A 21,556-nucleotide genomic window follows, 5' to 3' on the forward strand; every position below is an offset into this window, starting at 1 on the left:
AGGAAGGGAGGAGGGTGGGCTGAAGGGGGAAAGATGTGGGGGGAAGAGATCAAGGAAGAGAGCAAGGTGGGGTGAGAGGGGGCAGTGAAGGAGATAGGAAGGGCGGGGGACATGTGGCGTGGATGGGGATGCAGGGGGAGGCAGAAGGCTACAGGTGCATGAGGATGTGGGGGGTAGAGGGGTGTATAGGGACATAATTGGAGGGCAGCAGCGTATGGAGGTGAATGGGGTGCAGTGCTGGTCAGGGGTGAGGGACATGGGGTGGCGGCTCTGGGAGGTGGAGAGGATGGGTGGGAAAGCATTATAAGGGGTAGAGGGCTGGGATGAGTAGGTGTCAGGGGCAGGGTGGGATGCAGCCCCATTCTCAGCACTCAGAAATGGTGATACATACCTCCAACTCCTGGGTGCCAGAGACGGGGCCACAGACCGGGGTTCGCCGCAAGGCACACGCTGCAGCTCAAGCCCAGCTACAAGAGGCGCGCAAGGAGGAGAAGCAGGCCAGCAGCAGTGGTAGAGGAACGCGCCACAACCCCTCCACAGCTGCCTGCTTGGTGCGCTAGTTCGTCCCCTGCCCTTCCCTGGCCAATGGGAGCTGTGTCTGCGGGCGGGGCAGCACCCAGAACCCCCCCGGCCGCCCCTAAGCCTAGGAGCCGAACATGCCGACTGCTTCCTGGGAGCCGTGCAGCACAGCAGCCAGCAGAGAGCCTACCAGTCCCGCTACGCGACACCGCCAACCAGTTAATGGCCCAGTCAGCAGTGCTGACCGGAGCCACCAGGATCCCTTTTTGGACTGGGTCGAAAACCGGACACCTGGTCACCCTACCAGAGCTAAAAACAGTGACTAGACTTTACCCAGACTCAATTCACTTGGAAGCACATGGGACTCCTTGAAAGGGGTCCAGTTGCAACAGATTGCCATCAACAGAGGGGGGTACTAGGCCAGATTGGAACAACTTCTACACACATCACGGTGAGACTACTTCTCAAGAAGAGATGGGAGGTTCTGCCACCAGCCGCAACTGCTGCGAGCTTGTTCTAGAGCATCTAAACAAGCTTGCGTAAGGGACAACACAGAGACTTTGTGACCATCCCTCCTCCATCTCGGAGATACAATTCTTTCTCTGGGAAGTTTCTGTAACTCTTAGATTATTCAGCTTTTGGGTATGGATCATTTACTTAACAGGAGGTTTAACTTTTACTAAAAATTGTTTGACCGATATGCGCTAACCACACCCTGCTGCAGGATGATCCCCTTCCTTCTCCCAGGGCTTTTTGCCTTGGAGCACTGATAACGATGCCTTCAATCAAAGCATGGATAAAAAAAATCTACCATTTTCCTGGGAGCAATCTTTTGTAGAATTAGGTGACTTCTTATACCACAGTTGGATTATCTTCCAGATCGTCTAATAGCAGACATGTACAGAAGAAGAACTTCTAGGATATTGACTTCAGTGGGGCCAGGATTTCAATTCTAGATACAGTATTAAGAGGGTCTCAATGAATATCTGAAATCCTCTTGTAGTCAAGGGTTAGTCTTTACACATGAATAATCAGGGTAAGGATCTGAATGTCTTAATGAAGGAATGACACAGAGCTATACAACTGGATACATCCAGAAGGACCCTTATTTCTATGCACAATTAGATCAAGTCTGCAAACGAGGTCCTTCTTGGTCATGCAGAGTCCAGGAGGATGTCTTATGCCTTTGTGTAGTCTATCTTTCTGACCAGCCTCTAAGGAAGGGGATGGAAAAGGAATAAAAAGACCCTAGGACTCGCAGATCAAGACGACAAGCTAGGCAACTGAAGTATCTGAAGCAAAACCTGGGGACCTGAGCATTTACAGAACAAGAAGAGACACATATGTTGAGGATACCCAACCCGTTCATTAGGGACTGAAATCATTGTGGGGAAGAGACCACATTTTCCTAGAGGAACAAAGTTTGTACTCTGTCCATCTGAGCCTAAAATTTATTTTTAATGTGAAATGGGCAGCTCCTAGAGCAGTGAGGTTTTTTGTTGCCCAGAACAACATTTGACGAGGAATGAGGAACCGTTGGTCTCCAGTGGTAGTTTAAATAGCCTGCAACTGAGTAACTATCTGGGCTAGCACAAGGTTGCCTAAGAGAAGCCCTGTACAACTAACAGGACTTTTCTTGTGTTTCCTACCTCTAGAGTGCTTATATGTTGCTTTGACTCTAAGCAGGGCTATTTCCTCTGACAAATTCTATTCCATACCAGACCGAGTCACATCTTTTGTTAGAATAGTCCACTGAGGATCTGAAAAAGAGGTGCCCCTTAACAGAATGAATGTCCAGAACCACCAAAAGGAAGAAAAGTTTACCCAAAGAAGGAAACTTATCAGATTGTCTAAGTTCTGGTCTTTTCTGATTCTGACTCAAAGTAGTAAAAACTGTAGGGTCACAGGATGGAAGTGATCCCAGATAAGACGAGTTCAAAGCAGAATAGAAAACAGCTGCATATCTGCATTCTCTGGTGAAGCAAGCAGTGCTGCGCAGTTTGAAATTTCTGAATGGTTGACATTACTTTGGTTGTCCTGCCTACAGAGAAAAGCCATGCCAAGTACAAAAAACATATCTCCAGATAAACAAAGTTCTAGGGCAGGATCTGACATAGATTTAGCGGTGTGTACCTTCTCAAGAGAACTGCCCCAACAAGCAAGTCAATGAAGTAGGGGATTACTTTGATCCCTGTTTCTTGTGGAGTGTGACTACAGTACAATTGACGTGAGTTTTGTAAGTTCTCTGAGTTGTAAGACATTCCATAGCACAGAACTGGAGATGCAGTTGCCAAGGAAAATGTAGCAATGCTGTTGGTTAGATGGCTGGTATATGGTGACAGCTGCTTATTATGCTGATCATAACAGTCTCATTGTTATCTTTGTGCACCTTCCATCTGTTTGTTGTATCCATCTATTATGTCTCAAAATATACTTAGATTGTGAGCTCTTTAGGGCAGGAATTCTTTTCTTTTTTGGGTGTTTACAATGTCTAGAACAATGGAGCTCCAATTCCTAACTGGGGTCTGTGAGTGTTACTGCAATACAAATATTAATAATTTTAGTCTTGAAGAGTGATCAGAATGCACAAAGAAACAGCTTCCAGATCCATAAAGGGCAAGTAATTCTGTGAAGCAACAGACACAATAACTGACCAAACCTAAGGCATCTGGAACGTCCTGGGGCTGACACAATGGGTGGGACCATTCAGAGTGCTCTGAAAATTGATATAGATTGAAAAGGTCCTATGACTCTTCCATCTGAGGAAAATTATGTTACTGGTAGCATCATAAGAAGCTGCTTGACTGCAACTATGTGGAGAGACAGATGAATGAACAATATGGAGTAAAGGGAAATTGGAGGAAATCTATATAGTAACTGCTTGTGAAAGTGGATCTTACACAACAGAGAATGCTCCTCTGGATTTAAAAGTGGAAGTGGGTTTACTAATTAAAAAAGGGTAGTGATCAACAGTTCAATGTCTAGTTGGCAGCCGATATCAAGCGGAGTGCCCCAGGGGTCTGTCCTGGGGCCAGTTTTGTTCAACATCTTCATTAATGAGCTGCATGATGGGATGGATTGCACCCTCAGCAAGTTCACAGATGACACTAAGCTGGGGGGAGAGGCAGATACACTGGAGGGTAGGGATAGGGGCCAGAGTGACCTAGACAAATTGGATGATTGGGCCAAAAGAAATCTGATGAGGTTCAACAAGGACAAATGCAGAGTCCTGCTCTTAGGACGAAAGAATCCCATGCACCGCTACAAGCTGGGGACTGACTAGCTAAGCGGCAGTTCTGCAGAAAAGGACCTGGGGATTTGGACAAGAAGCTGGATATGAGTCAACACTGTGCCCTTGTCGCCAAGAAGGCTAACGGCATATTGAGCTGCATTACTAGGAGCATTGCCAGCACATCGAGGGATTATTCCGCTCTATTTGGCACTGGTGAGGCCAAATCTGGAGTAATGCATCCAGTTTTGGGCCCACCACTACAGAAAAGATGTGGAAAAATTGGGTGCTTTATTAAGATCCTGGGTTACTCCTGGCTACTCTGGTAACAAGTGTGGTCGAGGGCACATTTCCATCTGAGATTGGCTAGAAGAGTGTGCCTTTTCTTTTTGGATACAGCCATTGCTACAATTAGATACTTCTTTGCCACTTTGACATTACATTACTGTAATGCTGATGCTACTTCAGGAGGTTATATGACTGTCTCACATGCTGACCTACTTCCTTGTACTCCCACATCGGTCTGTCTGTATCCATCTGTTGTCTCTTGTCTTATACTTAGATTGTAAGCTCTTTGGGACAAGCAGTGTCTTTTTATTTTCTGTCTGTACAGTGCCTAGCACTATGGGGTCCTGGTCCATAGCTAGAGTTTCTAGGTGCTATGGTAAAAAAGATAATAATAATAATAATGATGATCCTACATGGTGAAACAATTTGGAAACTGAAGCTTGTGCACAATGTAACTGCCTAAATATTGAAATTTGCTTCATTCAGGGAACACATCACATCAGTGCCCCAGAAACTGCACTGGTTGCCACTAAGGGTGTCAGGATAGAATTCAAGGTTTTGACTTTAACATATAAATGTGTCATCAGCTTACAAGAGTGGTGGGCAACCTGCAGCCCACGGGCCACATGCTGCCCATCAGGGTAATCTGATTGAGGGCCACGAGACATTTTACTGACGTTGACCATCCGCAGGCATGGCGCCCCGCAGCTTCCAGTGGCTCCCATTCCTGGCCAATGGGAGCTGCGGAAAGCAGCAGGTCACAGAGATGTGCTGGCTGCCACTTCCTGCAGCTCTCATTGGTCAGGAACAGTGAACTGTGGCCACTGGGAGCTGCGGGGGGCCGCTCCTGCACATGGTCAACGTCAGCAAAATGTCTTGCGACCCGCAATCAGATTACCCTGATCAGCCGCAGGTTGCCCACCTTCCACAAAATATTATTGCAGTATGGATCAGTGGAGGTATTCAAATTGGAACCCCATCAGTTTAAATGCGAGAGGACTCATGGCAAAGCATTCCCCAGGAAGGGCCCTCGCATCTTTGGAATTCACTTCCTTCCTTGGTCCATTAAGCCTGCATTTTTATAATCTTCCTGGTACACTGCAAAATGCACCTCATTTCACAAGCTGTTAAAGTGGATCAAGGGGCAGCAAATGAAGGGTTTGATTCAAGATTATTATTTAGATTGTCTGCTGGCTTTATACTAATAATGGGGTGTTGGCAGTGCCATAAGGTTGGTCATTATCTTAATTTTTGTCGGCAATATTGTCACTGCAATAGCTGTGGAGAGATTAGGGTTCCAGATTAGCATTATAAAATCAGAATTTAAACACATATAACTGAGAGCCTTATTGGCACCTTGAGAGGGACTGTTAGCAGAAGAGGAGCTCAGACAGCCATTCCATAAAGATGCTGGTGGACAGCAAGCAAGCAAGACAGAGCTTAGATACTCAAATTGGTCTCAAAAGGGACAGAATAACTGAGGAACCTTAAGGCAACATGTGTTTGCCCTCAAACTGTGCACTTGTATTGGTCACTTGTTGTCTGTGCAAATTATGGAAGTAAAATCCCATCTAGACTGACCAATGTCCACTCAGAAAAAGTGGCAACGTTCTTGCCCTCTATTTTGTTATAGATCTGTGGCCCAATCTGGGAACTGGGACTTCAAAAGTGTAATAGCTCTTGCTATATAGCAGCTTATTTTTAATAGGACATTTAAAACAAACGAACAAAAACCCACAGAAAAAAATAGTCCAGGAAGGGAGCAAATTTTGGATGTCACCCACTTTTTTACCTAGTTTATCATTAACGCAAGTTTTTTTATAAATAAAAAACATTGAAGGATCCTTTATTCACAACAAAAAATGTAAAATGTAAGCATAGCTTCATTAGATAAAAATTATTTTTGAACCTGAAGAAAAACTTTCAAAAATGATATGTATTGTTTTAAACATACAACTTGAAAAAAAAATCCAGCTGATATTTCCTACCTCCCAACACCTTTGTTCTCTCTTCCTCTTTGGTAAATGAAAATTCAAACAAATTAAGTTAATCATTCAGAAGCCAAACATGGTTTCTTGTAAGGCTCTAAACAAAAACCTCTGGGTCAAATCACGTGAGGACTGAGCCCTTTATTTGCAGCTTTGAAGGTGATTGTGGTTTTAAAAACCTCTCACTGCCTGAACTATCTTGTCCTTAATCGAGACCATTTTGCCTTTTGACCTACAGGAGCATTTCTATCAACATCCAAATCTCATTAGTGGCTGAAGGGAGGTGTGAGAGTTAATGCTCTGAAATTTAACATAGCATGTCTTTCCTTTTCACCTCTATCTCCTATATTATCTCCATCAAGACCTACCAGATACTTCCCAATCAACTACTCCTAATGATAAAACATGCTTAGAAGATCAAAGCTAAGCCTCTCGCTCCTTTAGCTCCCAGGAACAATTTTGATATATGCAATGAGCACAGTGGTTAATAAGTGAATCATTCAGTTGTATTGAATTAAACTATGAAGAAATTTATAATAACCTTGTGTTTGAGAATTAGAATAGAAGAACATACATTATAACATAATATTGTCTATTCATATATTATACTTGGGAAGGGTTGTTTTTTTTAAAACACATTTGGGGTCAAATTATGGTCTGAGTTACAATTCAGCAGCCCTTCTGAATGAAGTAGAATTGCACAGGCATACTCAGAGTAAAATTTGGCTCTGTATATAGGAACAAATAAACCACTGACAAAGGATACCCTGGCCAAAATCATGAGATTTCATGTTAATGGAATAGGAATCAGGAGTACACTAGATACACACAGCTGAATGCATTCATCGAAGAAGCCCTAGAATACACAGGCATCATTTAATGCAAATACACTTGCTAATTACATGCACGTTCAAATTTTCTAATTAAACAGGACTTGCTTTGGTCAATACTGTGATGTGACTGTGGTCAGAATTCTATCATGCACAGAGATGCAGATGTTGTAAATTGCTTACATTTTGGCTTTTTAAAATCCTCAACATCTGTTGAAAGAGAGACTTCCAAGGTTTCCTAAAGTGCCATGATTTAACAACATTTTTATAGTACTGTAACAAACTCCACATCACTTCAAACTTGTAATTTACTGCCTGTCTAAAGACATATATGCCAAATTAAAAAAAAAGTCCATAGATTCATAGATTCATAGATATTTAGGTCAGAAGGGACCATTATGATCATCTAGTCTGACCTCCTGCACAATGCAGGCCACAGAATTTCACCCACCACTCCTACAAAAAAAACCCTCACACCTATATCTGTGCTATTGAAGTCCTCAAATCGTAGTTTAAAGACTTCAAGGAGCAGAGAATCCTCCAGCCAGTGACCCGTGCCCCATGCTACAGAGGAAGGCGAAAAACCTCCAGGGCTTCTGCCAATCTACCCTGCGGGAAAATTCCTTCCCGACCCCAAATATGGTGATCAGCTAAACCCTGAGCATATGGGCAAGTTTCATCAGCCAGATACTACAGAAAATTCTTTCCTGGGTAACTCGGATCTCACCCCATCTAATAGCCCATCACAGGCCATTGGGCCTATTTACCACGAATAATTAATTACCAAAACCATGTTATCCCATCATACCATCTCCTCCATAAACTTATTGAGTTTAATCTTAAAGCCAGATAGATCTTTTGCCCCCACTGCTTCCCTTGGAAGCCTATTACAAAACTTCATTCCTCTGATGGTTAAAAACCTTCGTCTAATTTCTAGTCTAAATTTCCTAGTGGCCAGTTTATATCCATTTGTTCTTGTGTCCACATTGGTACTTAGCTTAAATAATTTCTCTCCCTCTCTGGTATTTATCCCTCTGATATATTTATAGAGAGCAATCATATCTCCTCTCAACCTTCTTTTAGTTAGGCTAAACAAGCCAAGCTCCCTGAGTCTCCTTTCATAAGACAAGTTTTCCATTCCTCGCATCATCCATCCTAGTAGCCCTTCTCTGTACCTGTTCCAGTTTGAATTCATCCTTCTTAAACATGGGAGACCAGAACTGCACACAGTATTCCAGATGAGGTCTCACCAGTGCCTTGTATAACGGTACTAAAACCTCTTTATCCCTACTGGAAATACCTCTCCTAATGCATCCCAAGACCGCATTAGCTTTTTTCACAGCCATATCACATTGGCAGCTCATAGTCATCCTATGATCAACCAATACTCCAAGGTCCTTTTCCTCCTCCGTTACTTCTAATTGATGCGTCCCTAGCTTATAACTAAAATTCTTGTTATTAATCCCTAAATGCATGACCTTACACTTCTCACTATTAAATTTCATCCTATTACTATTTCTCCAGTTTACAAGGTCATCCAGATCCTCCTGTAGGGTATCGCTGTCCTTCTCTAAATTGGCAATAACTCCCAGCTTTGTATCATCTGCAAACTTTATTAGCACACTCCCACTTTTTGTGCCAAGGTCAGTAATAAAAAGGTTAAATAAGATTGGTCCCAAAACCGATCCTTGAGGAACTCCACTGGTAACCTCCCTCCAGCCTGACAGTTCACCTTTCAGTAGGACCCGTTGTAGTCTCCCCTTTAACCAATTCCTTATCCACCTTTCAGTTTTCCTATTGATCCCCATCTTATCCAATTTAACTAATAATTCCCCATGTGGCACGGTATCAAATGCCTTACTAAAATCTAGGTAAATTAGATCCACTGCGTTTCCTTTGTCTAAAAAATCTGTTACTTTCTCAAAGAAGGAGATCAGGTTGGTTTGGCACGATCTACCTTTTGTAAAACCATGTTGTATTTTGTCCCATTTACCACTGACTTCAATGTCCTTAACTACCTTCTCCTTCAAAAATTTTTCCAAGACCTTGCATACTACAGATGTCAAACTAACAGGCCTATAATTACCTGGATCACTTTTTTTCCCTTTCTTAAAAATAGGAACTATGTTAGCAATTCTCCAATCATACGGTACAACCCCTGAGTTTACAGATTCATTAAAAATTCTTGCTAATGAGCTTGCAATTTCTTGTGCCAATTCCTTTAATATTCTTTAATATTTAATAGTCCACCGTCCCAACAAGGAAAAAAAAACAGATTTTCTTAGAAAAAAACAGATTTTCTGAAACAGAATGAAATTTTTGGAAATGGGCTTTTTATTACTTAACCAAGTTATATTTAATTAACTCAAAATGTTTGAAAAACAAGCATTTCTCTGGAAGGATTAACACTTCAAAACTTTGCACATTATTCTAGGAAGTGAAAGGCTGTATTTCTGATAGTTAAGACTGGGGACCAAAAATCCAGGTTCCGGCATTCTACTCCAAGCTCTGCTCTAATTACCTGTGTAATCTGGGTCACTTAACCTCCCTGTGTCTCAGTGTATCAATCTGTAAATAATATGCAATAAAATTTACCTCACAGCAGTGCTGAGAGGTATAATTAATTAATATTTCTAAAGCACTCTGCAATCCTTGAATAGAAGGAGCCATGTAAGTGCAAAGGAAAGTTCTACAAAGTAAAAATTCTCATGGTTACAACCACAGTTGTTCACTAATGGAAAGTTAGCAGATGATCCATCTAAAGCACTGGAAAACCACAGCACTCCCATCATAAATTACTAGCTCAAAAAATAGAGAACTCTAATTAGATTAAGATTTCTTGTAATATTAAAATATTATTTATAATTATACAGTTAATCCACAAGAACATTCCCCAAATACTTCTTAAAAATTGAAAGTAGACCAGAATATAACTCTTCCACTAATATTTTAGACCAGATTTAAACAAAATCCATATTTATCCTATGATCATTGCATCCTAAATAGATTAACTCTGTGTTCATAAGTGAAGAGGGATAATAAAACTTCTCTTAGTCTTTATGCTCTGTAGTCATGTTTGTGTCTTTCTTTTGCAAGATCTCAGTTAGGTTTTGGCTGCGCAAAAGCAAGAGCAAAACTGGGTGAATGAATCCAAGTTCCATTTTATCCAAAGTATCCTACCTCAGGAGGGTAAAGAAAATGTTTTAGGTAGTCAGGTTTTTGTTTTACTTAAGTAAACCCAGTGTCATTTGGATCGGGTTTTTGTTTTTATACTGCGACCCCCTTTGACCCAAGTAGTTTGGGTTTTGCAGGTTTTTTTCCAGTCAGGTGGAGAAATTGATGATGAAGTCAGGTGTTTCTTTGATGAGATACTTTTTATTTAAAAAGAATGTACAAATTCCTGTTTTCCTGAACACAAAAGAAATCAAATAACAAAAGACCGTTTCTTCGCTCATGGTTCCAAGCCCCTTTTCACCAGAACTCTACCCAAAAGCGCTCTCTCTTAGCTTTTCTCACGGCCATGCTCCCAGTGCTTGTTCAGGCTGGATCTTATGCTACCTTGTCTTTCAGCATCTCTGCTCTTACTACCTTTCCTCTCACAGACATACCACCTTCACAAAACAATAGCCAGCAAAAGCTCTCCACCCATCTGTGCCTTGCACATGCCTATGTTTTAGGCTCTGATATATGCCTGTCTTTGAGAATGGAATCCTCTTCTGTTTCAGCTACCTGGTTACCTAAAGGAGCTTACTGGCTTCTTACAACTATCCTAAATGAAGGGTGGTAGTTACACTCCCCAGTATCAATGAGGTTTAACCCAACCCATAGCAATATGAACTGGAGTTCAGAAGGGGTTGGATCAAAAGTTACGGGTTTGGCCAGCTCTATAAAAATACAGAAGGATGTACTAATGCTCTACTGATATATGGATAGGCTGATTTATCCATAAAAATTCTCTGTATTTCTATTTTATATTTTCCATTTGCAGTGGATGAGTGCAGGGAAAAGTCTTACCATTCAAGCCCACACAAGCACTCAGGGCATCTACAGTTACGCCTTAACCACAGAATTTGTTCCCAGAGCTGAGACAGCAGATCCTTTTTATTAAATGTAAGTGCTGATCTTCACATTAGTACTGCCACCAAGATAAGTAAATGATCTGCTAGCAAATGGTTATTCTGTGATTACTGGCAGAGTTCTCAGCACTGGCCAGATGCAATTCTTAGAAAGATCAGAGTGTGCTCATTTATGGAAATGGCATTGTGTTATTCCAAGTATCTTCAACCACTAGCAAAATACCAGCAGCTTCTGAACTCCCAATAAAAAAAATGCCACACATGGGCCCTTATTCCTCTTCCTCCACCCCCTCAAAACACACACAAGATATGAGTAGCTGTTAGCAAAGTCAGTGGAAGCTACCTAAATGTTGTGGGACCTCTGGACCACCCTAACTCCTTCATATCACTCATACAGAGACACAAGGAAAAGATACTGGCATTCAGTGGTGATAAAGTTTGGTTCAATAATTAGCACGCAATACAAATAATCTTTTTTTTCTTCTTATAAATAGCTGTGCTCAGTGCCTCTCTCTGGTGAAAAACAATCGAGTTTTAAAATCATACAATTTCAGCAAACACCTTTGATCTTTTTCAGTATCCTGTTACTAATCTACCCTACCACTGATGAAGAAATATGCAAAATCTAAAATGAACAACAAAGCCTTGTTCTAGCTGGACACTGATGCATTACAGAATACTGTAGGTCACAGCAAGAGTAAATCATTTCCCAATACCATATTATCCAAAACCACAGATTACAAGCACAGAATACATCCTCTGTTATCTGCTTACCTGATAAGGAACAATACTGCCGTGAGCAGTACCCCACCGCTTTGCTTCCATTTTGCAATTAAGGTAATTAGCTGCTATATGGGTAAGACATGCAACCTGCAAGAAGAGGTAAAGGACAAATATTCAGGGAGACATCAACCTTTCCTGCCATTTTTTTTTATTTTTTTTTTCAGTCTGTCAGACAACTGTCATCTTACTTTAATTCACATTTCATATAGATTCCATATATTCAATAGTATGACTTGTGTTAGTAAGTGCTACTCAATGAACAGGCAAAGTAACCAATGTCCATTAATTCTAATAAACAACACTTGGTGCTTCTATAGCACTTCAAAGTAATTTAAAAGCATGGGCAAACGAAGCATCACACAACCCTGTGAGGTCGGGCAGTATTATCATGACTATTTTACAGCATGATCAACTGAGGCAAAGAAAGCTGCAATGACTTGCCCAAAGCCAGACAGGAAGCAGTGACAAAGCTGGAAATAAAACTCACATTTCCTGACTCTCATTCCTATGCTTAAATCACAAAACTATCCTTCCCCTATCACAGGATTATCCTTTTCTCTTCCCCATCCTTCTTCTACTATACAGGCTAAGCCACAGAAGATATTTCAGGATTCTACCACTCACCACATGATCTGTAATATTAATTATGCAGCAAATCTCAATAAATCATTTGCCATCAGAAGATGAGGAGATTTATCAAGTTGTTACTCAAAGACAACTGTTGAAAAATATGGCATGCTAAATTTAGTATCCAGAGTCTGAGGGGGTGAATCTGAAAGTAATCTGTACTTTATAACAGCAAAAGTGTATTTTAGGGGGGAGGGAGGAGAAGGTTAACATCTATGATGTGGTCATGCCTGAAAATCAGAGGTTCTCTTGCAATTAATGGCAGATTTGCCACTAATTGGAAGAATGCAGGATGTGACTGCTAAGTTTGTAACTATATGTCTGCAAGCCAAACAATACATTAGAACATTACTTTCATCAAGGTAATGTGAAGGCTATGTAATTTCAGACTAACCTTTTCAAAAAATACTCTTTAAATTATTAATAATGAGCCATTTTAACAACAACGGTTTATTTTAGACAATAGAGCATAGTATTCTTTGGGCCAATTCTGATTTTCTTCAGATTTCTTCCCTGGATGTGTGCAAATTAACACTGTTTTCAAAATGGTTATAGATATTTTGAGTCTGTATTTCAATGACCATGAGCCCTCGGCAACTACCCATACAAATTACAGCTAAGAGAAGCAACAGGAAGGGTGTGTAAAGGGGTTGCAAATGAATTAGTATGGTCTGCACTAAAGCACATAGCTCATGATGATATTTACCTCAAGCTCCACCCAATATAACGTTATGCAATACCATGAATTATAGAGTGCCTGGAAGCAAGATGCCATGACTCTCTCCCCAGTTACTTTTCTAGTTGTCTCTTTTCCCACACACCCTGAAAGGACAGCTAGTATCTGTCCTTTTATATTTAAAGAGAGAAGCAACAGAATGGTGAAATTGCAGCCCAGGCGAGACACGCAGCCCTAATTCACTCATAAAGCAGCCCAGCAGAAAACACAGGGAAAATATAAACCAGCTGAGTGTTCAGTTACCTACCAAAAAGCTTTGGTCACCCACATAAATCCAACTACAAATACAATACAATTCTCTATACATTTTGTAAAAGACTGTGTTTTTATTATGCATGTGCTGTCCAGAAAGGATACCATAACTAGATTTCAGCTGCAACCCACATCATCTGACTGTGACCTCAACACATCTAAAAGGCAAACAAAACCTAGTCAGTATTTCAACAGGAGACAGACACCCTGCCTCCCATGGAAAACCTAGGTGATGCACAAATTGACACTGGTGATTCAGTAGGTGGTACTCCTCCCTCTGGTTCACAACTCATGTCCCAACAACATGCGAAGAAACACTGTGTTGTTACAGGTGTCTTTTGGATGAGACATAAAACCAATGTTCTGAGGACTTGTGAAAAGTAGGCATTTTAGCCCCAGTGTCTTGGACATTTTCCAATTTCCCTAGCAAAATTCCTTCTGCAATTGCAAATGATTATGGAATTCTTACCATATTCTTGTCCCAAAATGTTTTATTCTGTTATGGTACAAAATTAGACTTTTGCAGTGTTTCACCCCAAGAGGTGTCTGCATTTCAGTCGTAGGTGAGATGTATAATACGGGCCACGACAATTAAGCTTGCAACCAAGACTTATTTTACATACAGACATTTAACTTTTCCCAGAACTAACATTTCCCTCTGGAAACTATCTTGTTGAATTCTAGGTAGCACATTGTGAGTTAAATCCTGGCCCTGCTGAAGTCATTAGGGATTCTGCCTTTGACTTTAATGGAGCCAGGATTTCAATTCCCCCCTCACCCGTAATATCAGTTTCATAAAACAAATATTTTTCAAGTTATTGGAAGTTACAAAAAAGAGAGAGAGAGAGTGCTTTTAAATTTTTTTATAGTGTCTTCCAATTTTTCCCATTGAATGCCAGTGAAAATGACGTATGGTCAGAAGCTAAAATAGGGAAAGAACGACTTAAAAATTACTTAGACAAGTTAGATGTCTTCAAGTCACCAGGACCTAATGAAATACCTCCTAGAATATTCAAGGAGCTGACTGAGGAGATATCTGAGCCTTAGCGATTATATTTGAAGAGTCATGGAAAACAAGAGAGATTCCAAAGGACCAGAAAAGGGCAAATATAGTGCCAAACTATAAAAAGGGGAATAAGGACAACCCAGGCAATTACAGACCAGTCAGCTTAACTTCAGTACCCAGAAAGATAATTATTAAGCAATCAATTTGGAAAATAACCAGAAGATAGTAAGGTGATAAGTAACAATCAGCATGGATTTGTCAATAATAAAAAATGTTAAACCAACCTAATAGCTTTATTTAACAGAGTAACAAGCCTTGTGGATCGGAAGGAAGCAGTATTGATGTGGAACACTTGACTTTAGTAAGGCTTTTGATACTGTCTTGCATGACCATCTCAAACAAACTAGGGAAATACAACCTAGATGGAGCTACTAGAAGACAGGTGCATAACTGGTTGAAAAACCATTCCCAGAGACTAGCTAACAGTGGTGCACAGTCAAGCTGGAAGGGCATAATGAGTGGTGTCCCACAGGGATCAGTTCTGGGCCCAGTTCTGTTCAATATCTTCATCAATGATTTAGATAATGACATAGAGAGTACACTTATAAAGTCTGTGGATGATACCAAGTTGGGAGAGGTTGCAAAAGCTTTGGAGGATAGGATTAAAATTCAAAATGATCTGGACAAACTGAGGAAATGGTCTGAAGTAAATAGAATGAAATTCAATATGGACAAGTGCAAAGTACTAAGTACTCCACTTAGCAGGGAACAATCAGTTGCACACATATAAAATAGGAAATGACTGCCTAGGAAAGAGTACGGCAGAAAGGGATCTGGGGGTCAGAGTGGATCACAAGCTAAATATGAGTCAACAGTGTAACACTGTTGCAAAAAAAGCAAACATTATTTTGGGATGTAGCAGGAGTGTTGTAAGCAAGACACGAGAAGGAATTCCTCCTTCTAGTCTGTGCTGATTATGCCTCAGCTGGAATACTGTGTCCAGTTCTGGGTGCCACATTTCAGGAAAGATGTGGACAAACTGAAGAAAGTCCAGAGAAGAGCAATAAAAATGATTAAAAGTCTAGAAAACATGGTCTATGAGGGAAGATTGAAAAAATTGGGTTTGTTTAGTCTGGAGAAGAGAAGACTGAGAGGGGACATGATAACAGTTTTCACGCACATAAAGGGTTGTTACAAGCAGGAAGGAGGTAAATTATTCTCATTAACCTCTGAGGATAGGACAAGAAGCAATGGGCTTACATTGCAGCAAGGGCAGTTTAGGTTGGACATTAGGAAAAACTTCCTAACAGTCAAGGTAGTTCAGAACTGGAATAAATTACCTAGGGGGGTTGTGGAATCTCCATCATTGGAGATTAAGAGCAGGTTAGGGATGTCAGGGATGGTCTAGATAATACTTAGTCCTGCCATAAGCGCAGAGAACTGGACTAGAAGACCTCTCGAGGTCCCTTCCAGACCTGCAATTCTGTGATGCTAACAGATTAATACAACTGTTCTAGCACTAGCAAATTCACACTCATTCATGTCCACAGGCACTTGTGCTCACTACAGTAGAGAAGAAAAAGAAATATAAAACACCAGAAGGATTATTGACAATCTTCCTCAGTACTGACTGGATCTCCACCAGCAAAGCTGCTGGGCAAAGACGTTTGTGTCAGCAACAACAGGCAACGAGTCCAAGGGGGAGGCAGGAACCCTGTGCAGCTTAGTAGAGCCTCAATGCACTTGGAGCTAGACATTGCCCCCACACCAGCTGAGGCCCCGATTCAGCAAGGTACTTAAGCACATGCATATTTTTTAACACATGAATAATCCCACTGAACTCAAGCTACTTTTAGGGTTAAAGTTGCACAAATGCCCAAATACCTTGCTCAATCGGGGCTTGAATTACTTGAGACTGGGATTTTCAAATGGGGCCTATGGGAGTTAGGTGCTCATCTCCCATTGACTTTCCGTATGAGTTGGGCACCTAACTCCCCGAGGCCCCTTTGAAAATCCTAGTTGAAAGTTTCATGATTATACAAATGACGTTGTCTTAGAACACATCCAATTTAGCTCTTCAGTGCTTTATGTCTTATGTAATAAATGTGAAGTGTTTAACTGCGTGAGCTCTTAGCCACTTTGCAACTTCAATCAAATATCTTTAACAAATTCATTAGACTTAAAAGCTACTCCTCTCTTAGAATCGTAGAAATGTGGGGCTGGAAAGGCCCTTGAGAGGCCATCAATTCCCACCCCTCATCCTGAGGCAGGATCAAGTACACCCAGACCATCCTTGACAGGTGTCAGGGCTGGCCTTAGGGGTGGGCCACCTGGATAACCGCCCAGGGGCGCCATGGTCAAGAGGGCGCCATGCGACAGCACAGAAGTGCTCACTGCTGGTATAAAGTCAGAAACTACTCCTGGCTGGCAGGGAAGTGCCATGGGGGGTGGGGGGTGCCCACTTCCTGCTTTTTTCTGTCTGCTTCATCTTGATGGAGAAATGGGGGTGGGGAAGGGCAAGTGGCAATACACAGATACTGCTTCCCCTCCCCCACATTCCTCCGCACCCCACTAGGGGGCTGTGAGGGAGGGAGCAAGGAGCAACACCAACCACTCCATGTGTCCAGGTCACTTTCCCCAGCTGAGCTATGCTGTAAGGCGAACATCAGGAGCCGCTGCTCTACTGTCCTCCCCATACGCAGCCCAGGTGGGGAAAGTGACCGGGATGCAGGGAGTCCTGACATCGCTTCTCACTCCCCACCTCACAGCCCCCTAGGGGTGCATGGAGCAGCAGCCCTGGAGCGCGCGAGCGAGCAGCAATGCCAGCTGCTCCATGCATCCACATCAGTTTCCCTATGTGGGCACAGGCAGGGAGTGCAGCGGTTGGGGTGCAAGGGCCACAGTGTAGGGATTAGGGCATGGGGGGTACTGGAGTAATAGTAATAGGATGAAATTTAATAGTGAAAAGTGCAAGGTGGGATTAGTTAGGGATTAATAACAAGAATTTATGTTATAAACTGGGGACGCATTACTTAGAAGTAACAGAGGAGGAGAAGGACCTCGGAGTATTGGTTGATCACAGGATGACTATGAGCCGCCAATGTGATATAGCCGTGAAAAAGCTAATGCGGTCTTGGGATGCATCAGGCGAGGTATTTCCAGCGGAGATAAGGAGGTGTTAGTACCATTATACAAGGCACTGGTGAGACCTCATCTGGAATATTGTGTGCAGTTCTGGTCTCCCATGTTTAAGAAAGATGAATTTAAACTGGAACAGGTACAGAGAAGGGCTATTAGGATAATCTGAGGAATGGAAAACCTGTCTTATGAAAGGAGACTCAATGAGCTTGGCTTATTTAGCCTAACCAAAAGAAGGCTGAGAGGAGATATGATTGCTATCTATAAATATATCAGAGGGATAAATACCATGGAGGGAGAAGAATTATTTAAGCTCAGTACCAATGTGGACACAAGAACAAATGGATATAAACTGGCCATCAGGAAGTTTAGACTTGAAATTAGACGAAGGTTTCTAACCTTCAGAGGAGTGAAGTTCTGGAACAGCCTTCCAAGGGGTGCAGTGGGGGCAAAAGACATATCTGGCTTCAAGACAAAGTTTGATAAGTTTATGGAGGAGATGAGATGATGGGAGAGTCTAATTTGGTAATTAACTGATCTTCGACTACTAGCGGTAGATATGCCCATTGGCCTGTGATGGGATGTTAGATAGGGTGGGATCTGAGTTACTACAGAGAATTCTTTCCTGGGTGTCTGGCTGGTGAGTCTTGCCTACATGCTCAGGGTTTAGCTGATCACCAAATTTGAGGTTGGGAAGGAATTTTACCCCAAGGTAGATTGGCAGAAGTCCTGCGGGTTTTTCGCCTTCCTCTGCAGCGTGGGGCACAGGTCACTTGCTGGAGGATTCTCTGCAGCTTGAAGTCTTTAAACCATGATTTGAGGACTTCAATAGCTCAGACATAAGTTAGGGGTTTGTAACAGGAGTTGGTGGGTGAGATTCCATAGCCTGCGTTGTGCAGGTGGTCAGACTAGACGATCATAATGACCCCTTCTGCCCTTAAAGTCTATGATTCTATACAGTGTAGGGGTTAGGGCACAGGGGGTACAGTGTAGGGGTTAGAGGCACAGGAGGGGAGTGCAGGGATTGGGGCAAAGGGGGTACAGTGCAGGAGTTGGGGTGAAGGAGGGGGGTGAAGGGGTTGGGGAACCTGGGGAGCTTTGGGGGCCAAGGGCAATGGGGGGCTGGGGTGCCAAAATACAAGTTTGCCCAGGGTGCCATTTTCACCTACAGCCGGCCCTCTAACCTGTTCTCAAAAGCCTCCAGTGATGGGGATTCCACAACCTCCCTTCGAAACCAATTCCAGAGCTTAACTCCCCTTATAGTTAGAAAGTTTCTCCGACTATCTAATGTTAATCTCCATTGCTGCAGATTAAGCCCATTACTTCCTATCCTGCCTTCGGTGGACAAGGAGAACAACTGATCCCCATCCTCTTCATAACAGCCCCTAACATATTTGAAGATCGTTAGCAGGTCCCGATCCCCCATATTCTCCTTTTCTTAAGACTGAACATGCCCATTTTTTTTTAACCTTTCCTCATAGGTCAGGCCTTCCAACAGCTTGTGAAGCTGCGATGCTTTGCATGGTCCCCAGGCTGTCTGGCTTTTCTTCATCTCTCTCTCTCTCTCTCTCTCTCTCATACTTAACTATGACCAACAAGACATACTCACAAAGTCTTTCAGAATATACATGGCTAACATATGATTTATGTAAAGCACATAATTAGGCTGGAACAGTATACTCATTTATCTTGTTGATCAAAGTTAAGGCTGTTAATAAGTACATAAAGTGGATTTCCTCATCTATATTATTGTTAGCCAAATGATGAACTGTAAGCGTAATGGAATAATTATTTAAAATTACCTTAACTCTACATTTCCATACATTTTAACTTTCAGTTTTATGTGTTTTGTATAAACACTATACTACTGTCATTACCTTTACCATATGTTGTTTAAGTATTTTGTGTACTTTATCTATTATCTATCTATCTTATTATTATTAAGTATTTTTGTTTAGTCTGTACTTAAAGCTATTTTCTTAAAACACTACAGGCCTGTTTTAATTTTAATAAGGAACAAACCCAGAAGAGCAACTTCTGTACCTGTAAACACTAAACTAGATGTAATTCAATGATAAAGTAATCACTGTATTCATTTGCCTGCACAGGCAGATGTACCTACTGTAAATGTATATTATCAAGTGTCTATACAGAGACTATTTTTTTTAAACTCAGCGAAGGGAACACACACATTTACATTCCTTTGCCAAATTACTGATGATGGTCAAATCATATGTTTACTTTACATACCTACCTAAACCAGAAAAAAAAAAGAGCTACATTAAGGTTTGAAAAACTATATTCAGACAGAGACAATCAGACAGATGAGGAAACTGGATACCAAATGCCAGAAGGTAAGAGCAGACAGCGAAAAGAGACAGAGTTTCAAAAGATATTTTTTTAAGACAGCACATCAAACAAAATGTATTACAATGAGTTCACTGACTCAATCAATCATTTATGTGTAAGCTCAATAAGTGGGCAGGAAAAACAGAAAAATGTGATGAGTAAGCAGAAAGATGAAAAAACAACATTTTCAGTTAGACTGTTTCCTTTCTTATCCTTCCAAAGTAGTGTCTATTTTATTTTCATACTTCCTTATCAGGCTTTGATTCATATCCAAGTTAATTTTATTTCCTCTCTGCCTTTGGATTTGTTGGGGGAAAATGTAAGCTGCTTTATAGAAACTTTGATACAAGATACAAAAATCTATATAATGCCTTATAAGTTTTATTAAGGCACTTCCCTATGTGCAGCATAGATATCCTTTTACAACATACTGTGAAACCTGCTTATAGAATACTCAGTTTTTAATTTATAGCATTGTAGAACAAAAGCCCTGAATTGTTTCCTTGTGTTGCAGTGCAAAAATGCTAGTGACTCTGCTTATGCCTTTACTTTATTGCTCTGTGAAAAAGTATCTTCCTCTCACTTCCTAAAAGGCTACTAAAAACCGTCCAATTAAGGGCCTGACCCTCAGCCAGTGCAAATCAACATAGCTGCACTGAACTCAAAGGTGGTACACTGATTTACACCATCCAAAGATCTGATCATTAGTGTTTTATTGATCATCAGGGTGTTTTTCCCCACTACATGCTGCAATAATGGGCCTTGAACCCAGAAAGCTAACATACAGGCTTGATTCTTCTGGGGAGGGCGGTGTGAAGGAGGGAAAGTTCATTCCTTTCTCTTATCCCTTTTCTGAGTCTCAGTTGTGCTTAGTTGTGCAAAAAAAGATTCCTTTGGTCAGTACATTAAAAAAAAAAAATTCACCTAGAAGATCCTGAACCCACTTAAGTCAATGGGAGTTTTTGCCACTGAATTCAGTGAGAGCAGGAGGAAGACCTTTGAAAGTTTGCTTTCATTCCACTGCTTACAGGTACAGTACACCTGCTTAATACGGTCATATTACTCTAAAGGAGGAATGTATTCTTGCCTATTAGGCACATTTCTCATAATAAGGATATCCAGTTCATGTTCACTTATCCACACTGCAAGGCTGATAAATTTTAGCACTGAATTGCCTCCTGCAAATAAGAAATAGTCCCCACCACAGAGGCAGTCTTCTCAAGATGGTAAGCTCATTAACACTGATTAGACCATATCTAGATATAATAGCGTAAAGAATAAGGGGGCATTTTTCAAAAGGCACAAAAGGTAGTTAGCCCTCTTTAAAAGTCAAAGGGAGTTGGATGTCTAATTCTCATTTGTCCATTTAAAAACCCCCTCCCCCCCCCCAAACTTGTAGAAAATCTTTGAAGAAAATTTTCAACAAAAAAGTGACAAAATGTTGCAAGGTTTTTTTTATTATTATTGTTGTTTTGTTTTGGCTGTTTTTCAACCGCTCTAATAAAAATATAACTGACACTTCATAGAATCATAGAATACCAGGGTTGGAAGGGACCTCAGGAGGTCATCTAGTCCAATCCCCTGCTCAAAGCAGGACCAATCCCCAATATTTGCCCCAGATCCCAAATGGCCCCCTCAAGGATTGAACTCACAATCTTGGGTTTAGCAGGCCAATGCTCAAACCACTGAGCTACCACTTGTACAGGTAAGAGGAAATTTTACCTCTCGATCAATC

At 41.4% G+C, this 21,556-nt stretch overlaps 1 protein-coding gene across 6 annotated transcripts in view; it reads right to left on the reverse strand.

Moving 5' to 3' along the window:
• SUGCT (succinyl-CoA:glutarate-CoA transferase) overlaps positions 1-21,556 on the reverse strand; it is a 494,323-nt gene that overhangs the window by 380,435 nt on the left and 92,332 nt on the right. For all 6 annotated transcript variants that reach the window (XM_075125606.1, XM_048839164.2, XM_048839165.2 and 3 more), the window contains exon 9: positions 11,705-11,800. In XM_075125606.1, coding sequence (XP_074981707.1) covers positions 11,705-11,800 — 96 coding nt within the window. The remainder of the gene's footprint in view (positions 1-11,704; positions 11,801-21,556) is intronic.

This window comes from Caretta caretta, chromosome 2, assembly GCF_965140235.1.
Source record: "Caretta caretta isolate rCarCar2 chromosome 2, rCarCar1.hap1, whole genome shotgun sequence".
Lineage (NCBI taxonomy): Eukaryota > Metazoa > Chordata > Testudines > Cheloniidae > Caretta > Caretta caretta.